The sequence below is a fragment of the Lactuca sativa genome, chromosome 5 (genome assembly GCF_002870075.4).
Source record: "Lactuca sativa cultivar Salinas chromosome 5, Lsat_Salinas_v11, whole genome shotgun sequence".
Taxonomy (NCBI): domain Eukaryota; kingdom Viridiplantae; phylum Streptophyta; class Magnoliopsida; order Asterales; family Asteraceae; genus Lactuca; species Lactuca sativa.
The window spans coordinates 28,933,206-28,959,226 of NC_056627.2; the positions used below are offsets into that span (position 1 = coordinate 28,933,206).

General features: G+C 35.5%; 2 protein-coding genes and 2 non-coding genes across 6 annotated transcripts; 2 read left to right on the forward strand and 2 right to left on the reverse strand.

The window, feature by feature from the left end:
• Positions 1-5,316: 5,316 nt before the first annotated feature.
• On the forward strand, positions 5,317-12,672 carry LOC111880508 (uncharacterized). 2 transcript variants are annotated; one of them, XM_052764146.1, is made up of 26 exons: positions 5,317-5,604; positions 5,706-5,928; positions 6,344-6,459; positions 6,534-6,644; positions 6,819-6,962; positions 7,047-7,361; positions 7,469-7,608; positions 7,693-7,814; positions 8,304-8,395; positions 8,483-8,654; positions 8,733-8,787; positions 8,875-9,094; positions 9,178-9,351; positions 9,429-9,500; positions 9,616-9,807; positions 9,905-9,980; positions 10,074-10,167; positions 10,540-10,609; positions 10,685-10,864; positions 10,939-11,061; positions 11,172-11,255; positions 11,347-11,531; positions 11,621-11,759; positions 11,849-11,908; positions 11,995-12,099; positions 12,225-12,672. In XM_052764146.1, the coding sequence occupies exons 1-26, from the start codon at positions 5,503-5,505 to the stop codon at positions 12,336-12,338; spliced, it is 3,480 nt and encodes a 1,159-aa protein (XP_052620106.1). In that variant the 5' UTR covers positions 5,317-5,502; the 3' UTR covers positions 12,339-12,672. The 2 variants fall into 2 exon arrangements, with proteins under 2 accessions (XP_052620106.1, XP_052620107.1); XM_052764147.1 differs by having other exon boundaries at positions 6,350-6,459.
• Positions 12,673-13,697: 1,025 nt separating this feature from the next.
• On the forward strand, positions 13,698-16,678 carry LOC111880509 (argininosuccinate synthase, chloroplastic). Of its 2 annotated transcripts, XM_023876934.3 has the most exons (9): positions 13,698-13,856; positions 13,931-14,023; positions 14,409-14,550; positions 14,749-14,797; positions 15,106-15,288; positions 15,380-15,454; positions 15,541-15,726; positions 15,860-15,948; positions 16,023-16,678. In XM_023876934.3, exons 1-9 carry the CDS (start codon positions 13,796-13,798, stop codon positions 16,582-16,584), a joined length of 1,440 nt encoding a protein of 479 aa, XP_023732702.1. In that variant the 5' UTR covers positions 13,698-13,795; the 3' UTR covers positions 16,585-16,678. The 2 variants fall into 2 exon arrangements, with proteins under 2 accessions (XP_023732702.1, XP_023732703.1); XM_023876935.3 differs by lacking the exon at positions 13,931-14,023 and having other exon boundaries at positions 13,701-13,856.
• Positions 16,679-17,364: 686 nt separating this feature from the next.
• On the reverse strand, positions 17,365-17,482 carry LOC111880537 (U5 spliceosomal RNA). The gene has a single exon (XR_002846503.1). It is a non-coding gene; the product is annotated as a U5 spliceosomal RNA (small nuclear RNA).
• A 2,971-nt stretch (positions 17,483-20,453) lies between these two features.
• LOC111880545 (U5 spliceosomal RNA) lies at positions 20,454-20,571 on the reverse strand. The gene has a single exon (XR_002846511.1). It is a non-coding gene; the product is annotated as a U5 spliceosomal RNA (small nuclear RNA).
• Between the last annotated feature and the right edge of the window lie 5,450 nt (positions 20,572-26,021).

Sequence of the window (26,021 nt, forward strand, 5' to 3'; positions counted from 1 at the left end):
TTAACTCATTTAAAAACTATATAAGACATTCATTCCATACTCATCTCAAATAAACAACAATATATAAACACATAGCACGTATTTTATAACAAATACTTCATATTTATGTGTTAGAAGAAAGTAACCACACACTCACTCGTGTAAACAACAATATACTTAATACACTCAAACCATACTTGTATTATTATCATGTTTGTGAAAGGTAGTATACACTCACTTGATCAGAAGATGATCGAACAGCACTACGACTTGCAGAAGTAGTAATCCTCAGCAGATCTGGAAGATCTCCACAAAAATCGAACTTCTCGTGGGCAGAGCTTCGGCTCGGGAACCGCACTTCTCGGGATCTTCGGGATCTCGGGACTTGCTTCGGGGCTCAAGAATAATATCGGGTCTTCGGGGTATTTCTGGCATGCAAATCGATGCAAAACGGGAGAGAGAAGAGAGAAAATAGCAAAAGAACTCGGCTGCCCTCGCATCCTATTTATAGGAGGCTGGAGCCTCGGAGTACGTGGGGCGTACTGCTCCGAAACGTCATGGCGTTCGTCATCCGAAGAACTCGAGTGCGAAGGTCGTCATGCTTCGCTGTACGCGGGGCGTACTTCGGATCAGATCGGTGACTCCTTCGGATAATCATCCGAATTAAAGATTAAATTTAAATACAAAATATTTAATAAACTTCGGAAATTCATATCTTCTTCATACAAACTCCGTTTTCGACGTTCTTTATATCCACGCGAAGGTGAGACTATGCTCTACAACTTTCGTTTAGACTACGTCGGCTAATTTTGACTTTATTTTTATTATTTATTTTTAGTAGGCCGGGACAGGAAAACTCCGTTATAAAATCATAACTTCTTTATCCGACGTCCGTTTTCGCCTATCTTTTCATCGTTTCACTACAATTAACGAGATCTTTGATCCTCGTTTAGATTGTTTCGGCTATAAACCGCTCGATCTTAAATCGAGTATTCGGGCTGCATACCGCTAAGTCGAAACTTAGAAAAATCATAACTTCCTCATACGAAGTCAGATTTGGACGTTCTTTTTATGCACGCTCACGGTTTAACGTATTCTACGACTTTCATTTAGATTGCTAAGGATAAATACCGCTCTAACGTAAATTCACTTTTTACGTCGCGTTGTGTCGTGTCGGTTCTGTCGCGAAACTTCGACAGGTCATAACTTATTCGTTATAACTCGGATTTTGGCGTTCTTTATATGCACGGAAACCTTGTGACATATACTACAACTTGGTTAAGATTAATCCTTCTAGATAATCTTCCATCAAAAAGTCATTTTGACGCCTATCGTCTCTAAATTGACTAGCCCTGATCTACGGGCGTTACAATATGGATTATGGATCTTGTCCTTTTGGCTTATGTCTTTAACCAAGTTTTTCCCAAGGTGGTGCTTGAGGTAATATGAATTTTATATAAGGAAAATATGGGGTTAGGATAAGGCCCATATGGGATTGGGCCCAATTTGGAAAATTGGGCAATTAGTGGGCCTTTATGGATCCTTGGTTCTGGGCTTGTGAAACGACCCAAAAATCACGACTAAAAATTTCTTTTAAAACATAACTAAAACCATATTTATAAAAGAGTATCATAAGTCATAAAATAATTTTTAGAGTATTAATTCAAAACATAATCTCATTATCAGAGTAAAACATTCCCAGGCTAACTGACTATGGTGTGTGCACTGCAATCTTCCCGAGCTCCTCTTTTGAAAATTGAGTGCCTGAAACCAAAACTGAAAACCGTAAGCACGAAGCTTAGTGAGCTCCCCCAATCTACAACATACCATACAATAACATATAAAGCACATACTGGGCCTTGCCCACTGCATCGGACTGAAGTCCGGACTAACTGGGCCTTGCCCCCTGCATCGGACCGAAGTCCGGAAACTGACTGGGACCTTGTCCCCTGCATCGGACCGAAGTCTGGACTAACTGGGGCCTTGCCCCCTGCATCGGACCGAAGTCCGAAACTAACTGAACATCACATAACATAAACATATCAACTAGCATGAACACACATATACTGCATACTGCATCGGGCCGTAGCCCGGAACACATAACACATAAATCTTGTATGAGCCACGAAGGCATCAAACATACTAACTACTGCATTGGATCAAAATCCGGAAAACTACTGCTAGCTAAACGGGCCGGCATTGTGGCCTTAGACCCGTTCCTACTGAAAGGAAACTCACCTGAACTGTTGAACTCTGTTGGTAACCCTCTGGCTGCTAACCGACACACGTCTGAAGCGCCGCTCCTCTAACTCTCCGAGCTACCAATAACAAGGTAACACTTAGCCCGACTGACCTCTACAAGTCAACTAACTCAACTCTGATCAAAGTCAAAGTCCTGTTCAAAGTCAACCTTCCAGGTTGACCCTACTCGCCGAGTCAGCCTACTGACTCGCCGAGTTCATGAGCTCAGAAACCTCCTCCCTTCTCGACTCTACTCGCCGAGTCAGACCATGACTCCCCGAGTCTACTGATTTCCGAGTCCTGACCTGGCCAACTCACTGGGTCCCCACTCAACTCACTGATCCGAGTCTTAACTCGAAGGGTTTGGTGTTTCGCGACTTGACTCGCCGAGTCTAAGAACAGACTCGCCGAGTCCAAGGCAATCATCAACAGACTCGCCGAGTTGTTCTTCCAACTCGTCGAGTTCCTGCCCATCTTCATCCAACTCGTCGAGTCCACCCATGTGACTCGCCGAGTCGCTACAGCTCTTAATCCATGTAGTGGCTTTTCGAGCCAAACAGGGGTTCCAACTCATAGATCCATACTTCTAAGGCCTATTCCTCACGTAAAGTGGCAAACTTTACGTGTAGCTAAAGAGATCTAGGCTCAAAACACTTCAAACTAGGGTTTATGGCAAACATACTTCTCCAACATACCAAGGGCTGATATTTTAGGGGATTCTAGACCAAAAAAAGCATGGATCTGAGGTAGCAACCTCAGATCTGGACCTCTAGCTTGAAATGGTTACTTATCATGCCAAAAATGTCCAAAACTCACACATAAGAATAGATCTAGGTGCAAAAAGGGAGTCCAAGCAACAACTTATTACCTCCAATTGGTCTGAAATGTCTTCCCAATCCCGGATCTACAGTCCCTTCTTGCGCCTCCAAGGTCTTTCTTCCTTCTCCAAGCTTTAATGCACTCTTCAAGGCAAGATCTAGCTCAAAAACAGATATGGTGGCTAGGGTTTGGTGTTCTGGGGTAGAGAGGCAGTAAAGGAACCCTAGGGAGGAGAATGAGATGTTTAAATAGGCTCTAAATCCCGGATTTAGGGTTTTCCTCGTTCAGACCCAACTCGCCGAGTTCACGAGCCGACTCGCCGAGTTGGTCACTTACTCGGTCCCCCCCGGATCCCGCTTCGACTCGTCGAGTTCCTCCCTGGGCTCGACGAGTCCATTCCTTGACTTAGAGTTTCTTTCCTTTTCTTGGCCTTTCTGATCTTGGGTGTTACAACTTGAGAGTTTGAGTTATTAATGGGCCATCAGAACACAAAGTGTTGGACTAGGGAGAATGGTTGGGCCTTAAGGCAAGGTTATGTAATGGGTTTGGGCCCAATTTGGAAAACTGGGTCAATGGTTAATTTGTGTTCCTTTGGGCCTTTCAGAGTGTAGTTGGGTCATAAATTTTGACAAGGTTAGGTAGGGGTAAAATGGTCATTTTACCCCATGCATGGAGTTGTGGTTTGGATTGGAACTCAATTGTTAATTGGGTGTCATTTTGTTATTAATAGTTCAGGGATCAATCAACATGCAATCAGGAGTTCTTTGTAAGATTCAACAGTGCTAGGTGAATATTCTCACTATATCCATGGGTCGAAGCCACCAATGCCCGACCCATTATGTGTTATGTGGTATGTTAGTTGTCTTTGTGATATTTACATGGAATACCTCAAGGGGGAGCCCATAGCAATTGGATGTCAGATCATGAGGGGAAAGCCCATGGCATTCCAGGAAAAGACCATGGGGGGAGCCCATGACACCTATATGTATGTGTGTGATAGTCTGTGATTGTATGTGGTATGGTATTTTGGGGAAACTCACTAAGCTTTATGGTTATGGTTTTCAGTTTATGTTTCAGGTACTTCGGTTTTCAAAGGGAAGAGTTCGGAATGATTGCAGAACACACACCACATGTTTCTGCACAATGTGAATTACTCTGGTTAATTGATGTTTTGCTAAATATTGGTTACTCTGGTTTTGTGAAAACAATCTATATTAGTAATTTATTTATTTAAAATAATAATAATAATAATAATAATAATAATAATAATAATAATAATAATAATAATAATAACTGTTGTGATTGTGGGTCCTTACATTTACATTTCGTCCGTCCTCAAAAGAAGACTTCGTCTTCAGTAATCACTTAAGTGATAAGATGTCACTATTTGACATGAACTTATCATTCAAGTTCCCATGTAACATCATCCCCAAATGGTGTTGTCATTACATCTTCATTATTCTCACTTCTCTTTTAAAAGTATTTATACATCACGATCAATAATATTTTTGGGTTTGTTAATGTATCAAAGGCTTTAATCAATGTTTAGATCGTTTAAGAAAACTCTCATTGACACATCCAAACTATTTAGACTATTATTAGGTGCGACAATTCTGACCAAGTGATTTTTTTCAATTCTATGTTTATGCTATTGGGCCAATCTTTTCCAAATCATATGTTTAATTAAGAGAAAAATGTGTAGTTTTATCCGAATTGCATATTTTATGAATGTGATTAATCAAAGTTGGTTGTATGATATCCAAATAATCAAATAATTAGAAACAAAATATTTATTTCAAATTGTAAAATTGATTATTACGAATGATGTGCATAACTCGATTAATATTGATGGATCATAAAATCAAATATAGACCCATTACATTTGGTTGTATAGCTTTAAAACTATCTTTATTCCGATTCTTAGAGTTTTTAGAAAACTAGCTCTCACATTTAAATATTATTGTAACCGAATCAATCTTTGATTTACTCTTGTTCCAGTTTAGCCAAATATGTTTTTCACCTATGTACATCTCTAATTACTATCACTTCAAATCACAATAATCAAATAACATTTCAAAGGACATATCCAAATGCCACCCAAGTACAACAATTAGACAAACTACCCTTTTAAAGAAAATCAAACAATGAGGGCATAAAATTAAATCTTGAAACTTTAGACATGCAAAGTGTAAGATTAACAAATTTAGTAAATCTAACGTCTACTACTTAAAAATTGCTTACATAAATCTTTTTTATTTTTTCCTTTTTGAGGAAACAATATTTGCTCATCTCTCTCTCTCTCTCTCTCTCTCTCTCTCTCTCTCTCTCTCTCTCTTATTCCCTTCGTCTCATTCGGTTTCTCTCTCTATCTCTCTCCCTCTCTAGACTCTTTCTCTCTCGCTCTGTTTCTCTCTCTCGGAGAGGACGAAGACGACGAAGAGGACAACAAAGAAGCACAAAGATATGGTGTCAACGCGTCGCAGCGGATCTATATCAAACAACAACAGCAACAACAAACGATCATCGTCTTCCGAACAGAAACCCCCGTCCCCCAAACGCCAAAAGGTCCCAAATGCTCTACCCCCCGTAGTTTCACGCACTTTTCCTCGTCGTTTCTCGAATTTCACCCGTCTTGATTGAGCCTTGATTTAATTTTATGTTCATAGGCTGATAATGGTGGTGCATCGGAGAAATCGACGCCGCAGGAACCTTTGCAACAGCCGCTGGTAGACAATTCGAAAGAATTTAGTTCGCCAACGGCGCTGGATCCACCTGAAAATGCCGCAGCAAGTTATCAACGGAAAGATGGAAGCGCCGAAGGCGAGGCTGTTAGTGCTGGGAAGCCGGAGGCGGCTCCGGCTGCATCCGTCGTCACTCCGATCGCTCAAGGCAAGTTGTTTTTTCGCTGTCTTCCAAATCTATTGCATGCAAATTACTAAAATGTTAGGCTTTCTGCATTGTTAAATCTAATCTGTTGGGTTTGTATCTTTTAAGAACCATATCTCATGGTCTGAAATTCATGATGAAAATGATCAATTAAACAATAGTGTAGGTACAGAACACATCAGGGTTTAGGATTAGCACACATTCCAATGAGTGCAGAAGTCAACATGTGTGCTTAACTTTCTATATAAATTTGTTTACCCACAGAAGTCTAATGGGGCTTTTGGGCACTTGTTGAGATATGCTTGTTATGAGTATCAGACATTAGTATTGAAGAGCAAAAGTTTCTTCTTAGTTGGTATTTTTTTTTGGAAAGGGCTTAACCACTTAATGCTGAGGGTTTTTATTGGTTGCTATGAAGCATCAGTGCCCATTTTAGGGGAAAAGCTGAGAAGTTCATTCTCTTCATGGAAGCAGCAAAATCAGAGCTGTGAGATGGCCACACCTTGGTGCAGGCTTCTTGCTCAGAGTCCATCGGTTAGTATGAATCCTTCCTCTTTATTTCAGCAAAAGGCTACATAAAGCTGAAATGTATTGTTTTTTTTTGGCAGAACCAAACAATGACTGTTTATACAACAAACTTTTTAGTTGGATCAAACAAGAATGCTAATCTTTCCATCAAGGATATAAGCGCTATTCTTTGCACTATCAAGCCTGATGAGGTACTTACTAACAAACTACTAAGTGATATTTGATGCTTCCAGTTTAGGTAGGGATTCACATCACATTTCACATTAAGCAATAAGCACAAACAGAAGTTTATAGGGGATTCTTGGAGATGAACTCCATATTGTCTACTTGCAGTATGAATACTTACTGTTTGTCGACATGATCAGCTCGAAGGTGGTTCTGCTGTGCTTGAAAGCAAAGGAAGCAAGGGATCTGTGCATATAAATGGGAAGACTATTAAGAAGGGTACAAACCATGTTTTGAATTCAGGAGATGAAGTTGCTTTTGGTCCTCCTGGGACTCATGCTTATGTATCCCTTCCTTTCCATTGTTTGTTACTTTGTTAGTACTACTATTATTATTATTATTTTCTTCCTTAATCTTCCTTCCAATAGATTTTCCAGCAGCTAACAAGCGATTTCTTGTTAAAAACACATACACCCAAAACACTGCATACCGAAAGACGTGCAGGGGATCCATCAGCAGTTGCAGGTGCTTCAATTTTGGCATCTCTTTCAAATCTTAGAGCAGATTTATCTCGTTTGAAGCCTGCTGCTCAAACTGCTCCTAATCATGATGATGAGATTGATGGTCTAGAAGTGAATTCAGCTACAAATACTGGCAATGATAGTGCATCTGAAATTGGAGCTACCAGCAAGATCACGCCACTTGGCAGCAATCTAGATCCTAGTATTGTTGAAACAGGAAATGTAAAAGCTTTCTGTGCCTAATTAATATTATTTCCCAACTGCTGACTGCTGACATCATCTTCTAGTTATTGATTTTAACATAAGGGAAAATATATTTTTTTCGACAGGTATTGGAAACAAGGGATTCACTGCCTCCGGTTCCAGGGATGTCTGTAAGATCTGCAATGTTGAAGGAAGAGATTTTTACAGGGATTATTGATGGGAAGGAAGTTGGAGTTTCTTTTGATGACTTCCCTTATTATTTAAGGTTTTTATACTCAATCGACCATTTGTCATGCTATTAAAGGATCTGGCCATGTTTTTCATATGTCTTTTCTACTTTTTTATGCAGTGAGAACACAAAAAATGTTCTTATTGCAGCTTCTTATATACATTTGAAGCATAGAGACCAAGTTAAATATGCTTCTGAACTACCAACTGTGAATCCTAGAATCTTGCTTTCTGGGCCTGCAGGTATGTCTTAAATTATGCTTCTTCACAGTTTGGCATCAAATAGAAACCATGAATTTTCCATAAGCCCATTTATAACTGCTTTTCATTAATCTGTTTATTATGTAGATCTTCACTGCTAGTTTCATTATTGTAGCTTCTGCAAATGTTTTAGAAAAGAAAGATCATTGAGATCCTAACTTATGCAAAAACAGCCAACATACTGCCATTTATCTGTCTATTTAGCATCCTACTTTCACATCTGTTTATTACAGCATTGTGCTTTGAAACATCACCAGTTATATCATTCTGCCTTTTCCTTTCTTTTTATACCTCTGAAAAATCCACCAATTATAGCATTCTACTTACATAAAAATTCTTATTAAAACAGTAGGATGCTATAATAAGCAAATTAATGAAACTACATTGCTATTGCTTGCATTGTATAAATGTTTGGAGTTTGGATCTTTGCTACCATGAATTTTCCTGCTGAGATTTAATCCCCCTTTTCAGGATCTGAAATTTATCAAGAGATGCTAGCAAAGGCACTTGCTCATTATTATGGTGCCAAATTGCTTATATTCGATAGCCATTCGTTTCTGGGTGTAAGATTTCATCATTATTATTATTATGGTGCCAAAATGGTTATTAAGTTTAGAAACGACAAGTCATTTGGTGGATTTGTGTTTTAGGGTTTATCACTGAAAGCGGAGCTATTGAAAGAAGGAAGCACTAAGCAAAGCACCACCCCTAGTGAATTGGATGCTCCGGGGAATGAAAGTGTTTCTGAGCCACAACAAAAAATGGAGGTTGACTTTGTCCCTCCAGTTGCAGGAACCTCTAAAACCCCCACATTCAAATTGGGTATGCATTATGCACTCACTCTCACTCTCTTCTAATTGCTTAATCTTTTCTTATTCCTGTTTAACTACAAATGTGTAGGTGACAGAGTGAAATATATAGGTCCTACTTCAGGAGCCATATACTCTTCTTCAAGGTACAATCTGGTTTTCATGTGGTACAATAAAGTCTTCTGTTTGTTTCCTAGTTAAAGTTTTGGTTGTTTTCTTGACCTAAACTAAAGGGGTCCTACTGCTGGAGCTCGTGGGAGGGTTCTGCTACCTTTTGAAGACAATTCCCTCTCAAAAATTGGTGTAAAGTTTGATAAAGTCATCACTGATGGGGTTGACCTTGGTGGACTTTGTGATGGGGGTTATGGATACTTCTGCTCTGCTAATGAGATTCGATTGGATTCAACTGGGGTTGAAGATCTGGATAAATTACTCATTACCACTTTGTTTGACGTATGCTTTGGCAATTGGCCCCCAAATATTATTATCATTCCTCCATTTTACAAGGGTAGATAATGAATGGATTGTTGCTGCAGGTTGTAACCAGTGAGAGTAGGAATGTTCCTTTTATTTTGTTCATGAAAGATGCAGAAAAGTCGATTGTTGGGAGCTCAGAATCATATTCAACATTTAAAACCAGGCTTGAAAAGCTACCAGACAACGTTGTTGTTATTGGTTCACAAACTCATACAGATAGTCGCAAAGAAAAGGTAAATTTTTAGTCCAATTCCTCTTATGTTGTTAATATATTTTTTTAGTAATTGCAGTTTGTTTGCTTTTGTTGCAGTCACATCCTGGTGGTTTGCTTTTTACAAAATTTGGCAGCAACCAAACAGCTCTTCTTGACCTGGCTTTTCCAGTAAGGACTTGTTCTGCCTCTATTTTCTTTACTTGAAGATTTTTTTTTATATAATAATAATTAATAAGATAAGATAATTAAGGGCATTTATGTTTATATATAATATAATATTCAGGATAGTTTTGGGAGGCTACATGAAAGGGGGAAGGAGGTTCCGAAGGCGACTAAGCTTTTAACCAGACTTTTTCCAAATAAAGTGGCCATTCACATGCCTCAGGATGAGAACCTCCTTGCCAGTTGGAAACAGCAATTGGATCGTGATTCTGAAACATTAAAGATGAAGGGAAATCTCAACAATCTACGTAATGTGAGCAACTCACACTTTTCATTCCTAATCAATTACTAATGAATGCTACATCTACATGTTTTTTTCTAAAAAAATGGATCTATTAATATTATGACAGGTTCTTAATAGGACTGGTTTAGAATGTGATGGGCTTGAGACGTTATGCATCAAGGATCAGTTGCTTACAAACGAAGGTATGTGAATGTAAAGATTTATTTTGAGAGTCTTTCAAGTGAATTATTATTTAAATAAATGTTTTGGCATTATAATTTAAATTTATATTGAAGGTGCTGAGAAGGTTGTTGGATGGGCTCTAAGCCATCATCTAATGCAACACGCTCAAGCTGAACCAGAGGCAAGACTTGCTCTCTCAAACGAGAGGTACCCTACTTAAAACTCACTTACTTTAATCTCAGTCTTCTGTTTTCCTATATAGGTTTTTTTGAGCAAATTGTGGTGTTGGTATGTATTACTATTTCTATTTTCTACACATAATTGCAACCCAATATATAACTTGAAACTGTAAAATGCTTACACGTTTCATGTTACGTACTGGTATTGCGGGTAAGAAATTGCTATTATATCTGAAGAAATGTAAGTGCAGTTTTATTATGAGTAAACAGTAAATAAGTTTGTGGTTATTATTGGTAAAATAAGATAAAGTATGGTCACTGTAACGTATTGATAAAAATAGTAGTATATAATGTTTTTTGTTGGGAAGCGTAGTAAAGTATGTAATTGTTAATTTGGCAGCATACAATACGGTATTGAAATTCTCCAAGCAATTCAGAATGAATCCAAGAGCTTGAAGAAATCTCTCAAGGTGATGGATGTTACTTGATGGTTTAAGGGTTTATATGAAATTTGCTGACTGACAGTTTTTGATTAATATTAATAGGATGTTGTAACGGAAAATGAGTTTGAGAAAAGGCTTCTAGCGGATGTGATTCCTCCTAGTGACATTGGAGTAACATTTGATGATATTGGAGCATTGGAAAAAGTTAAAGACACGTTGAAGGAGCTGGTGATGCTTCCTCTACAAAGACCCGAACTTTTCTGCAAGGGCCAATTAACCAAGGTTTTCATTTTTCTTTTCTTTTAATATATTTGATGTGATTAAGGGAATTATTATGAATGTTTTTAAAATTACAGCCATGCAAGGGTATCCTTCTGTTTGGGCCTCCTGGAACTGGAAAGACTATGCTTGCTAAGGCTGTGGCGACGGAAGCTGGTGCCAACTTCATAAATATATCCATGTCAAGCATCACATCAAAGGTAATACTAATACTATTATTTAGATTTAGAAACCAATGACTTAATGATTAATTAAGCATATATGGATTGGATATGTGATGTGAGGTTTTGTGTGGTTTGTTTGTTAATAGTGGTTTGGTGAGGGTGAAAAGTACGTGAAGGCTGTGTTTACGCTGGCTAGCAAGATTTCTCCAAGTGTTGTGTTTGTGGACGAAGTAAGTTTGTTTGTTTGTTTGTGTGATTTTAGAGTAATTGAAAGTAGTGTTAATTTGTATTTACAACATAACATAACATAACATAACATAGGTGGATAGTATGTTGGGGAGGAGGGAGAATCCAGGGGAGCATGAAGCGATGAGGAAGATGAAGAATGAGTTTATGGTGAATTGGGATGGTCTGCGCACAAAAGATACAGAGAGGGTTCTTGTACTTGCAGCCACAAATAGACCTTTTGACCTCGATGAGGCTGTTATTAGAAGGCTCCCTCGTAGGTAATGTTTTTTTTTTCTTTTTTTTTTAATATATAAAAATATCAAATAGTATGATTAATGTAATTGTGTGTGGGTTGGGTTTTATTCAGATTGATGGTGAATTTACCAGACGCAGCCAATAGAGCAAAGATCTTAAAGGTAATACTGGCAAAAGAGGATTTATCTCCTGATATAGATTTGGATGCAGTGGCTAGCATGACCGAGGGATACTCTGGAAGTGACCTAAAGGTTTGTTGTGTCTTTTTTTTTTTTTTTTTTTTAAATTAAAAATTAATAATGTCGAAGGTGATGATATTTTGTTTTATATTGCATTGCAGAATCTATGTGTAACTGCGGCGCATTGTCCGATTAGAGAAATCATAGAAAAGGAGAAAAAGGTTGGTAAATACAGTATTTTAGGTATTTTTTAAAGCTTAGTTTTTGTGGACGGATTGATATGATATGAATTGGATGAATGATTCAGGAGCATGCTGCAGCTATAGCAGAAGGCAAACCGGCCCCAGCTTTAAGCGAGAGTTCTGATATCCGGGCTTTGAACCTGGACGACTTTAAATTTGCACATGAACAGGTAGGGTACTGTTTGCTGTTTGTGAATTGTTATGTTAGAGATAATAAATAAATTTGGTGAGAAGAAGTTGATTGATATGGTTATTAATTAAAATATAATAATATATTGTTGATTGTGGATGATAGGTTTGTGCGAGCGTCTCTTCCGAGTCTGTAAACATGAATGAGCTCGTTCAATGGAACGAGCTGTATGGAGAAGGAGGATCAAGAAGAAAGAAGCCTCTCAGCTACTTCATGTGATAAAATAATACATTCTACTCATGTTCCTTTGTACAATCATCATCAAGTATAGGAGGAGGAAGAGGCTCTTTCTTTCTTTTTTTCTTTTTTAACTTAAAAAATACTCTCTCTCTCTCTCTCTCTCTCAAGTAGTGAGTGGTCTCGGTCTCTGTGAGATGGTTGGCATAAAAGGCTGGCATCATCATAATCATCCTCAGCTTTTGTTTTGTTTCTTTACCCCCATCTCCATCTCCATCTCTTTTTGTCTTTTTTGGTTTATTTATTTGACACCAACTACTACTGGATAGGAATAAAAGTTATATCAATCAGTCAGTCAATCAATCAATCTTGTGCATATCTATATCTATATCTTTATTTATTTATTTGATTCAACTTCTATTTATTAGTACAAGGATAAAATAAAAAAAGTGTGGCTCAGGTATTTTGGTAAAAAACTGTTTGATTTTCTTCAATTATATCATACGTCTTCATTTTGGTTTGATACAATAATACTCGAGTATTGTCAAATATATACACATGTTTAAAGTTAAATAAAATATTGCTTTCTTAAGTCAACCCTATTATTAATATGATAACGTCGTTGTGGATTCTTATTTACCAAACAAATTAAGCGGATTGTTCTTAAATACGACCTAAATATATTAAAAAAAAAACGATAACTTAATTTGGTTTTATGAATAGTGTATCACAAAATATGGTGTTCTATTAACATCAAATTTGTTTTTAAAGTTTCATTTGTATTTTATTTTATTTTATTGGTAAAAGAAAACAAGCCTCATGTACAATATATTAAAACACAACAAATGATTCGCCCAAGCCCAAAAGCACCAAAGTAGAAGAAATAGGGAAAAAAACAACATTTTACATTTCAATAAATAAGCAAAGCATAAACCTGCAGCAAATTTACATCTAAATGTTGTATAAGAATCAACCTGGAATGGGTTTCCAAGCTTTTTACCACTGCGTCCTTATTGGAAAGTTGACCAAACCGGAACCCTATCATGGGTTGTCAATTTGAGAAAGGTTTCCAAATCCCATTGTCTCAATAGACAATGGGAGTATCTTTTATACTCCAAAGACCCTTCTCAAAAACATGTTGTAAACCTTTGTCATTGTCAAATTACAAGGAAAATACATCTTCATGATTGACAAATATATCATTTAATCCGTATTTTTTGATTTGTTGAAAGCATGATGATTCACCATATGGAATGAGAGTATCTCCAACCAAAAAAAAATGTCATAGAAAGTACGAGCAGTTACCCCGTCAAGAGAAAATGGAGGCCCAACAAGAGAAGTTACAAATTACAAAGCCCACCCACCCACCTTCAAATCCGAAACGGTTAAGTTTTAATAAATGGTTTAAACCCTATTTTTGTATAAACCCTAGTCGTCACTACAAACTGTCCGATAGGTGTGCGTGCGTGCTAGCTAGCTAAGGAGATACGCCGTTGACCATGGCTCACTTGCACGTCACAACATCTGCAGCAAAACCCCTTGTTCCTGTTCCAAATCGGGGTAGTCTTTTTTTTCTAGTTGTTGTTTCGATATAGACAATACCAGTTTGTGAAATGTCTTTTGTTTTATGATAGAGTGTAAATTAGGAGCTAAATCAAGTGAGTTTGGTGGAGTTGCATTTGTTCATCATAACACTAGGAATCTTTCTCAGGCCTGTAAAAATCAAGGTATTTTAGCTTAATCACTTCACTAACTATGTCGTTTTGGCATCTTCTAAACCTACACGTAGAGAATTTGATCATCGTGTGAGATTAAGAAGAGTTAACTAAGAATGTTTGTACTAGGGTTGTTTGGATTTGATTCAAATAGTCGTATTTTGTGGTAAACTGTTGTAACCATTGAGATAAACGTAAAATCGCCTAACCATCCCAAATTTTAATAAATTAATTATTTGAATCTGATTCAAAGTCTCAAATCGCCACAATTAGATTGTAAACACACTTCCAAACACCCCTTCAAAACGTTGCTTTGTTCTTGAGCAAACCCTGTCAATTTCATTGATATTTTTATGGTGTTAAATTGCTTAATATAAGGAATGTGGTTGATGGACAGGAATTCAAGCAGTTTTGGCCAGTGATAAGGAAACAGATGCATCAAGTGGAACTAAAGAAAGGGGTCTTCGTGGCAAATTGAACAAAGTTGTGTTAGCTTATAGTGGTGGCTTGGATACCTCAGTCATTGTTCCTTGGCTAAGGTACATTACATTACATTTTACAACATACATCCAGTTCAGGATTCCTTACTTAACCCATTATTAATACTAATAGAATTGATCCAATCTTGATAGACAAATTTGAGATTTCTGTTTTTTTCTTGTAGGTTTTTAACATTGTTCTTTTTGCTTCATAGATTACATCCGATTTCTTCTAGTAACTTGCTAAAAATGTTGCAGGGAGAATTATGGATGTGAGGTTGTCTGCTTTACTGCAGATGTTGGCCAAGTAAGTTGTTTAGTGTATTTGGTAATCAGTTGGTTTGATTTTGCTTTTAAACCATCATACCTTGCTTTTTATTGGCAAGAAAAGTGTTATCCTTGCTTAAATGCAGAAAAAGAACTCTACTCTGAGCTAATTTTGACAGAATATTCCATGTATGATGCTTATTTATGCATCTACATATCTAGTTTTTGTCTAAAATCATAAAACCTGGCAAGGCATAGTGGCTAGTGTAAAGAAATCAAAAAGCTGTTGTTTAATATAATATCAGCTAAACAAGCGTTCACATTTTCAATGATTTCTACATTGTGTAGGGGATATCAGAACTGGAAGGTCTGGAAACAAAAGCTAAGGCTAGTGGAGCATGTCAACTGGTTGTGAAAGATTTGACAGAAGAATTTGTGAAAGATTATGTATTCCCTTGTTTGAGAGCTGGAGCTGTATACGAGAGAAAGTACTTATTGGGAACTTCAATGGCCCGACCCGTTATTGCAAAGGTTAACTAAGAATACTAAATGGGTAAATAGGTAAATTGTTATCTAAAAACCTTCCAAAAAATTTTAAAAATGTTGTAATGAACATTCACAGGCTATGGTGGATGTGGCAAAAGAAGTCGGAGCTGATGCAGTTGCCCATGGATGCACAGGAAAGGGAAATGATCAGGCATGTTTAAGATTATGGTTTTTTTTTTTTTTTTTTTTTCTTTTTTACACTAAAGACATGGTATTAAATTTTATAATATTTTACAGGTGCGTTTTGAGCTGACATTTTTCGCTCTGAATCCTGATCTACAAGTTGTGGCTCCTTGGAGAGAATGGGACATAACAGGGAGAGAAGATGCAATTGAATATGCCAAGAAACACAATGTCCCTGTTCCAGTCACAAAGAAATCCATCTATAGTAGAGACAGAAACCTATGGCATCTCAGTCATGAGGTATATATATATATATATATATATATATATATATATATATATATATATATATATATATATATATATATATATATATATGTGTCCAAAAGAAAAAAAAAAGAATCTTGATTTGATTGTTTTTTTGTTGTTGAAGGGAGACATCTTGGAAGACCCTGCAAATGAACCCAAGAAGGATATGTACATGATGTCTGTTGACCCCGAAGATGCCCCTGACAAACCCGAGTAACAATTTTTCTCTCTCTAAATTTTTTATTTTTGTGTATAAATTGTTTTCCGAACTTTGTAATACTATTTAGGTACCTGGAGATAGGAATCGTCTCCGGAATCCCGGTTTCCATCAACGGAATCGAACTTTCCCCCGCGACTCTCCTATCCCTACTCAACGACATCGGTGGCCGTCACGGAATCGGTCGAATCGACATGGTGGAGAACCGTCTGGTCGGAATGAAAAGCCGTGGGGTCTACGAGACCCCCGGTGGGACCATCTTAGCCGCCGCATGTCGTGAACTCGAGTCTCTCACACTCGATCGAGAAGCCATCCAATTTAAAGACATCATGGCACTCAAATACGCTGAGTTGGTGTATGCGGGTCGGTGGTTCGACCCGCTCCGTGAATCCATGGATGCGTTTATGGAGAATATTACCAAAACGACCTCGGGCTCGGTGACACTTAAGTTGTATAAAGGCTCGGTTATTGTGGCTAGCAGGAAGAGCCCGTTTAGTTTGTATAGAGAGGATATTTCTTCGTTTGAAAGTGGACAGATTTATGATCAGGCTGATGCTGCTGGCTTTATAAAGTTGTATGGGCTGCCTATGAGGGTCAGGGCCATGCTTGAAAAGGAGCTTGGGAAAATTTAAAATCTATTTATTTTGTTCTTGCTTTCTGTTTGTTGCTGAATTTAGAGATTTTTGTTGGGATTTAACATTGAATAAATGTGTTTTGAAGCTTTTAGATTTTGGGTTGATTATGGTAATATTATTGCTTTTAGAAGACTATTTTATTTGGGTATTTTTTTTTTCTAAAAGAAGCATTTATGAGTTTTATGTTTTTTTTTATTATATTAGTAGTAGAGATAGCGATTTGGGACATGACCATGGGATGAACAACTTGATGAACAATAATTGATATGGTTCTAAAAGTATTGAGTACGTATAATTGATAAATTATTTCCGTGGGAGTATGTATATAAGCTTAAAAAGGTGTTTTATACTTTAAAATTAACAAGGTATTTGTATCTTTGTGACTACTTGAGACCATACACTTTAGATTTGATGCTGGAAAAAGACATGTTATGATTTTTGATCTATTTTTGTAAAGACATGTTATTTGCTCCCAACACAAAATCGTAGGTGCAGAATAACGAATAAGAGTGATCCTTTCGCCAACATCATCACATACAGTTGATTTTTCTGATGCTCTGTCTTCTTGTTAACTCTACTCGAAATAAAAACCTTTCAAAAGATTTTTATTGCTTTGTATAGAAATCTGTTTCTACGACCAATTTCATTTGTGATAACTTTTCTGATACAATACTTCACAATATAAGTAAAAAGTATTTAACAAAGACATGTTAGTTTAAAAACAGATTTCTATACAAAACAATAAAAATCTTAAAATTTTGTATTTTGATTTGTTGGAGCTCTTCAATAAGAATAGACTCTCCAAAAATAAGAGTATGCCACTGAATACAGCGAACACACGGTATTCTTTAGTAAAAGGCGAAAGAATAGTTCGCTTTGTGTTCACTGCATGGCTGCGTGCCTTTCCATTATCAATGCTGCTTGGTTTATATAATGATTCCCAAACCTTGTATTTACTCTAAGCTGGCGATGTGGGATGAACCCCATCCCAAACTTCTATTCTTTATTCCTTTTTGGACTTTTCTCTTTCTTTTTACATATGTATTATATCCCATACTTAAAAAAAACCCTTCCATTATTTTTGTGTAGTATTTAACCATTATTATTTTCCAAACTGTTTCTAGTTTATCCGTGATACACGCTAACTATCATACTCTCACTATTCCATTTTGATTAATTTAATATGTAGAATTGTAACTGTTCATCATCGTCATCTTCGTCTAGACCTGCAACTAACTAGAACAAAAGAAAGAAAAATAAACAAGTAAACTTACCTCTGCTGTCTTCTTCGTTGATCAATCCAACCCAAGATCTTCACCTGCTGCTTCGTCTTCGCAGCCGAGACCCGATACCTGTTCCATCTTTACCGATCGAGCTTGCCATCACCATTAAAACTATACCCACCCACCACCATCGAACCCACATATTGCTGCCATCGAAGCCACCATCTCTACCACCTTCTGCCATCTAAAACAAACCACCACCAACTTCATCGAGAATCAAGAAAAGGAGAAGAAGAAAAATTCAAACTGTGTTTTTTCTTTGAGGCTGTCGATAAACACACATTTTTAGTGAGGGAAGTAGATACAAAACCTTGAAGAAAAAAACTCAAAAAAAAAATCGAGATTTTTTTTGTTCGGTTGCAGGTTCTCATAGGGACGATGAACAGTGTCCTTCTTACTTCTTGATTCTTCTTCTTTCAATCTTGATGGTGGATGCTGGAAATTGAAAACGAAGCAGCAGATGGCTAAAGGTCCCGATAATGATGGTTTTTGGAACAAAAAAATTGAACACTCAGTACTATTCACCATCTTCTTCATAAAACCTCATCACCACCACGTTACACTTTATACTACTTTAAACCCACGTAGACTTCACCTGTATCACCAAGAACACGTAAACCACTTCCATCAAACCACCTTAAAACCTCGTGCATGAAGAAAATGTAACACCCTATACTATTCATCGATCGTCTTCCTCATAAACCTCACCACCTTATACCTCCATTTTACCCACCTTATATCAACACCTTTTGTTTCATTGTAAACCTTATATCACCATTACTGTAACCTTCATCGGACCTCCAAACACCTACCATAAACACTTACCTGTTATAGCTACCTCGTACACCACCATAGTATATACAGTGACTCCAAAGGTTACCGGTAGCTTTGGGCTAACCAGTCACACCGCATGAAAACAATCAAAGTTAGAAATTAAGCATATAATGGTTAATTCATACAAAAAAATTATATGGGGTTTTTTTAAGCATTGAAGTATAATACATAAGTATAATACATGGGTCATGGGGTTATTATGAGGTTTTCCCTATCTGAAAATACATTTTCAGATATAAGTAGGGGATGTTGGTCATTGAACATTCAGAATAAGATGATTTACAACTAATACGCCTTGGTAAAATATATATCTCCCAAAGGATAAATTTTGTTTATAGACAAAATCAATATAAAAAAATATGAAAAAAAGACAATTTCGAGAAAAAATCAAGTTTTATGAAACTAGACTAGAAGCCTTTCATTTTCATTTTACGTTAAATCAAGGTGTAACTGTAAATAGTTAATATTGTTTTACTTCTTTTTCAGTAACGTGATGCTTATTAATTAGCTTCTATACACTGAGAATCATAGTTTGCCTTATCAAAGATTTTTGCATTCCAAAACACACCTTACAGATACCTCATCAGTTTCATATTTTGTCCCTGTGATGAAAAAGGCTTTGATGTGTACAACTTGTGTTTAATATGAGGCTTGATTTCGCCCCTAAATTGTTCTACAACTTTGTAGATCCAAAATATGAAACCATGTATCACTATAACATTGTTGCATAAATAAGCATTTAAATTTTAAATCAGTGTCATGGCATAATGTAACTGGTTTCCAATTATAACATCTCCCATGGTTAACATTTCAAATGATTTCTACATTTAACACATTCTTCAATAGATCAACCTTTTTAAAAGCTTTTTCTTAAAATCAACTAATTTATACTCATCTATCTTAAATGTCTTATAAAGCTCCTCAATCCTCATCTACATTGTCCTTTTTTAAGTGCACGGCGTATTTAACAAACTAATTATACTCATCTATTATGACAAACCTGCTGGAATGCATTCATTTTTATCTTGTATATTTAATAAAATGATAAAGGTTTACCACGTAAATAAAAGTATGGTTTTAAATAAACTTTTATTAAATGTAGAAATTAAATAAAAGGAATAAGTAGTTAGAGATTTCCAAGTGGCAGAAGCCATAAAAAACAAAAAACATTCAAATTGTAAAAAGGATTTGCAATGGGTTGTACAACTAGTAAAAAAGCCATAAAAATGACCATTAGAGTTGGTTCTTAATATGTTGCATATTTTAGTTGACAAGTATATTATTGTTTTTAGCAGACTATTTGAGTACCTTTTTTTTCTAGCTAAAGAATTTATCAGTTGTATGTTTTAACTTATATCAGTGGTAGAGATGGTGATTTCTGACTCGTTTATTAGTTATGTTTTATTTTTAACGGGTTTAGTTGTTATAATAAGAAAAATAGCTAAATTGTTATGCAAAGTTTTCAATATATTTAACATTTTTAATAATATAGTTTGTGATCACATTTAAACACTAATTGTATACAAGGAGAAAGTTAGACAGAATGTTTTAGGCAACCAAACCTGACTTTACAAGTGTAGGCAATTACTGTACTTTTGCTTATTGAAGTACGAGGTTTGAGACTAATATGACAAATAATCTGTAGTTTGTAATTGGTTACGTAAAACAACATATTTTAAATTATGTGTAATAGAAAGTTTGACAAGTATTATTTGGTAAACAAAATAAACTTTAACTTCGATTGGTTGGAGCTCCTCAAGAAGAAGAGACTCTCCAAAAATAGGCGTATGCCACTATAGGCAGCGCGCACACGGTATTCTTTAGTAAAAGGCGAAAGAATAGTTCGCTTTGTGCTCACTGCATGGCTGCGTGTCTTTCTCATCTCTAGTTGCCTCGTTTATATAATCACTTGGAAGCCTTTTGTTTCTTCTAAGCTGACGATGTGGGATGAACCCCATACTTCAATTAAATTTCTCCTCTTTGGCCTTTTTCCCTTTCTTTTAGCTTGAATTCATTTTGGTTTTCTTTTTATACACAAGTGTTTGGAAATGCATTTTCAGAAAGTAATTAGGGGATATCGGATATTCAAAATAAGGTATTCCACCAATAAGAGTAAAAGTGTAAAAGTCTTTAATCATGTTACTTTAAACCTCGGTGTAAATATATATGTAATATGGTTTTACTTTTTTTTTTATAAGTATTCATTAATGTGATGCTTATTGTTTTAACATATGAACCATAGTTTTCTTTAATAAAGATTTTTGTGATAGCCAATCAAAGTTTCCAAAACACACCTTCAAATGGCTCGATCATAAATGTCATTTTTTCCACTCCAATCAAATAAACACAAGTTATATGTTTTCTTATCTTTCACATCTACGTTAGATGACACATTAAATGACTATTTATTTCCTCTCTTTTTGAAATCCCTCTTTTCACATTTTCTTCCCCCGAATTGCTTATACGACACCCCCTCAAACCACCGTTACATGGGTTTTGACATCCTTACAGCCCTACCTACAAATAACATTTTTAGGGACTTGATTCCTTCGAACTCTTGCTTCAAGTCCAACTTGATCTTTGACTTTTATTTTTATTCATTTTTACATGTCTTTTGGTACAACTATTCAAACGTCGTTTATATGATTATATAAACGACCAAAATAAATTGATCAATTTGACAATTTGATCATCATTTTAACTAATAAAAGGAAGACACCCATTTAACAAGTGGTAAATTGTGAAATACCTTTATGTTGTAAAATTATTTTACAGTCTATTGATGAATGAAAATGTGCATTTAGAAAGAAAAAAAAAATACTTAATTATATTTTTTACCTTAAAACCAATCTAATATGTTCTTTTTTTTTGAGAAAAAAGAAAAAGACACCTTAAAAGTCTTTCAAAGTATATTTTCAAATGTATATAACATTAAAAAAATTTAATCTAAGAGTTAGGTTATTATTGGCAGTATACTTTTGTAATCATATTTAACACTGATTGTTTACACACACACAAAAAAAAAAAGGTTATTTAGATTAGACAAAAAAGCGTTTTGGCCCAACCAAACATAAGTTGTCCAGTTTCAAGTTACATAGATATATTATACGTTTTTTTATTATTTACTCAACTTGTCCACATGCTCAAATTGGAACATGATCAATTACATATTTTTGCCTATTGCTAATAGAATTCACCAACATATACGGCTCATCTATCCTAATAAATGATGATCGTTTTGTTAAATATCATCTTTTCATTAAATTTGTCACATGTAATTTTATAAATTTTTTGATTAAATTTAAATCCACTTGTCATTTTGTGGGTTTTTTAATTAAACCAATTGATATGATACATAATACTAAATTTATATATGTAAAGTATTAAATATATTTAATGTGATAATAAATTCAAGAAATCTTCAAAAATATATATGATATATTAAAATACATTGAATATGATAATAAATTTAATGAATATCACAAAACAATCATTGATATTATGAATGATCTTATTAATAGTGATTCTATTTATTCATTAGAATATGTCTATTTATTTTGAAATTTTATTTTAAAAAATTCTTACTATTTAAACTTTGATATATTTTTTTTAATCAACCCGTGTAGTACACGAGATTCACACCTAGTTTGGGATAATACAAGATAGCAATGTAAAATGACCAACTTGGTGAACTATATTTTGCTATTTTAACGGTTATTAATGATTTGTGTGAATAGTGTGACTAAATTTGTATGAAGATAACTTAACTGATCTTGATTTTTAATTAGTTGATAATTACCTTTAACTAGATCAAGATAATTGTTATATTTATCAAAAAATCGGATTTATGTTGATCTATTATGATTAAGGTAAGTTTCCATAAGATAATTACAAAGAAATCTCGAATCTGGTCATTCCTGACGCCTGGACTCGCCGAGTGCACAAAGGGACTCGCCGAGTCAGGCCTACTCGCCGAGTCCACTTTGAGACTCGCCGAGTCCATGACTCAAAAACCAAAAATCGAATTTTGCAGGTTTGTTTCAGTTAATCAAGCAACAATTTAAAGAAAACCAAGCTAGGCTCTGATACCACTGATGGGTTTTAGCCATAAGAACTTTCCTATGTGCGCATGCAAAACCCTAATGCTCGGATTTAGGCTTTCTAATTAAACATGCTTTGAATCCAAGACTTCTAATAACTATTTAGGCTAAATAACAACATTGAAACAGATCTAGAATCATACCTTTGAATTCCTTGTTGACCTTGTTGTCTTGGAGCTTCTAGAGTCACAAATGTCACTCCTCTAATGACTTACAAACACCAATAGCAAGGAAGATGATTTAGGAGAGAGGAGAGGGGAGGAATTCGACCAGAGGTTCCTTACTTTAGGTTAGGTGTCGAATTCCATCAGCCATAGGGTCTATTTATACTTGTAGACTCCTTAAGAATTACAGATAAGTCCCTATCAGATAATCTTCTCTTAAGGCTATCCAAATCCATTCTTAAGATAATCATATGGACGATTTTAGCTATCCTAAATCTCTTAGAATTCGTCCATACCATATCCAAATGGATTTACAGTCCAAAGTTTAACTATCAAACAATTGACAGTTTATACCCCTTTATTTAATTAATCTCTTTAAGTCACCAAATTAATTCTAATTAATTCTATGACTTATATTAATCAAATAACAATATATTATTCATTATATTATTCCCATAATATATTAATAATATTTACTCTCTCTTATTAAATCATCTTATCAAGTTGCTATGGTGAAGGCAACCCAAAAGGACCATGCACAACCGGATTAAATACTTGTCTAACATAGTTACAGCCTTAGACACTATTCCAACAATTATAACTATAACCCTAGTTAATATACTAAACCCAAGAAGTTGACGGAAAATTTTAAATAAAAATTAAATTTTATTAACAGAGGTGGGTTAAAATAATGGGAGAAATTTTGGGTTGTCACAGGTGTGACTGCAACCCGCTTCCATCCGTTACCAACTGAATGGCAACATTACGTGATGGTCTCTGTCTTCAGCAGCACCGGAGAGACACAACGAAGGCTCGGTGGTTGGAGGAGCAAGGGAGAATGGGTGGCGGCCGACGGTTGGGAGGCATAAGGGGGGTGTGAGTGACGGCTGCAACATAAGGGGCTTAGGGTTAGGGTTTGATGGGTAAGGAAGCTATATACCCGGTCCCTCATCATATCTTTGCCATAATGACAGTTTCGGCCCCTCCTCCATAAAATCCCTTCAAAATAAGTCTATAATATACCATTTAAACTCTGCCCCTTCAATTCCTTTACAAATTAAGTCCAAAATTTACTAAAACAGCCCCCAATATCTTAATTATGACATAATCAACCCTTCCACCTCATTTCCTCTTAAATTAAATCCAAATAATTACCACGAAGCCCCTGTCTTCATAAATAATTATAAGAGTAAATTACTGAAATCGTCCCTATGGTTTTGTCAAAATTACACGTTTGGTCCCTAACTTTTTTTTTGCACTCGGATTGTCCCTGTGGTTTGATTTTATTGCGTTTTTCGTCCCTATGGTTTGGTCAAAATTGCATGTTTGGTCCCTAACTTTATGTATGTAAGGGACGAAAAACGCAACAAAATCAAACCACAGGGACAATCCGAGTGCTAAAAAAAGTTAGAGACCAAACGTGTAATTTTGACCAAACTATAGGGACCATTTCAGTAATTTACTCTAATTATAAACTGATTCTGAAACTTACACTTTTAACCCTCAACTTCTAAATTATGTCAATCAACTCCTTGAAACCAACACCCTACATATATAATTACGGATTTTAGGGCTACTAAACATTCATCAATTTATTTATTTATTTATTTATAAATAACGGGTGTTACAATAACATTAGCCCAACTTTTAAAATTCTTGCATCTTCTACTTTTTTTTATTAAATGAATAAGGTTAAGGGAAATGAAAATGTTGATACATGAGTGCAAATGATGATGAAATAAATAGAGTGTACTGATAAGTTAGTAAGTTAGTTTATTGTTTGGTTATACTGTTAATCGATTAATTAGTTTGTATTACTAACCGGAAGTGATGACTGTTAAAAGTTGTAAAATATTATAATCAAGGTGAAGAAATGAAAGAATAGAATACAACTTTTAGCCAATGAAAATGTTAGAAATTGAGTGAGAAAAATTGCAAATTAATAATCACAACATCGTGTATAGTTTATCTTCATTTATTGATAATACAAAGTAGATCTGACAAACGTGTCGTGTCGTGTCATGTCGGATTTGTGTTGTGTCAAGATATTAAACGGGTTAAAATGACTTGACCCTAATTCGACCCGTTTAATTATCATGTCGTGCCGTGTCAACCCGTTTATTTTCGTGTCGGGTTTCGGGTTAAGGTTTAGACCTTGTAAATATGTTGTGTCATGTCGGGTTGAAACATTTTAAAGGTTGGAATGGAGGAGTTATGGAGGCAAAAAGGAAAAAGTGAAACACTGGAGTTATGAGATGAAATGATTATTTATAGTAAGTTTAGAAGAAAAAATAAAAAGAATTAAAGTTGAGGAGCAAAAGTGATAGGTGGTGAGGATCACTAAAATTAAGTAACCTTTAAAATTTGAATATTACTTCTAATTATTGAGTTTGATCAACTACAAGTCTATAACATATAATATATTTATAAAAATATGAAATTTATAATAAATAATATATAATTAAACGGGTCATATTCGAGTCATCTTCGAGTTGAAAGTCTTGACCCTAACCCTACCCGTTTAATTATCGTGTCGTGTCGTGTCAACCCGTTTACATAAACGTGTCGAAATCTCTGACCCTAACCCGCTAATTTCGTGTCGTGTCATGTTTTGCCAGGTCTAATACCAAGACACCATGTCACATTTATGCACATACTCTCTTAAATTTTCATGATTATTAAACACCTAACGAACGAAAAAAGTCAAAGTATAATATTCGGTAAGTGTTACCAACATATAACATCCAAAAAATATATTAAAGCTATCCAAAAAAAAAAAACAATACTTGGTCAATGTAAAAACTATGCGTTGTTAATATAGAGGACTTTAAAAGAATAGTGTGTCGGTTCTGATATTTATCTTGTTTGATTTTAGGTTGACATAAAAGAAAGTAAACATTATCACTTATATTTGCTTGAATTATAATCAGGGACGATTTTGTATAGGGTTTCATGGTGGCATCGACAATGTCTGACTTGTCTGCACGCAGTGTAATTTTTGATTTTTTTTTTCTACTATCGTGTCACTCCTAAGATGAAATCTTGCGCCCTCC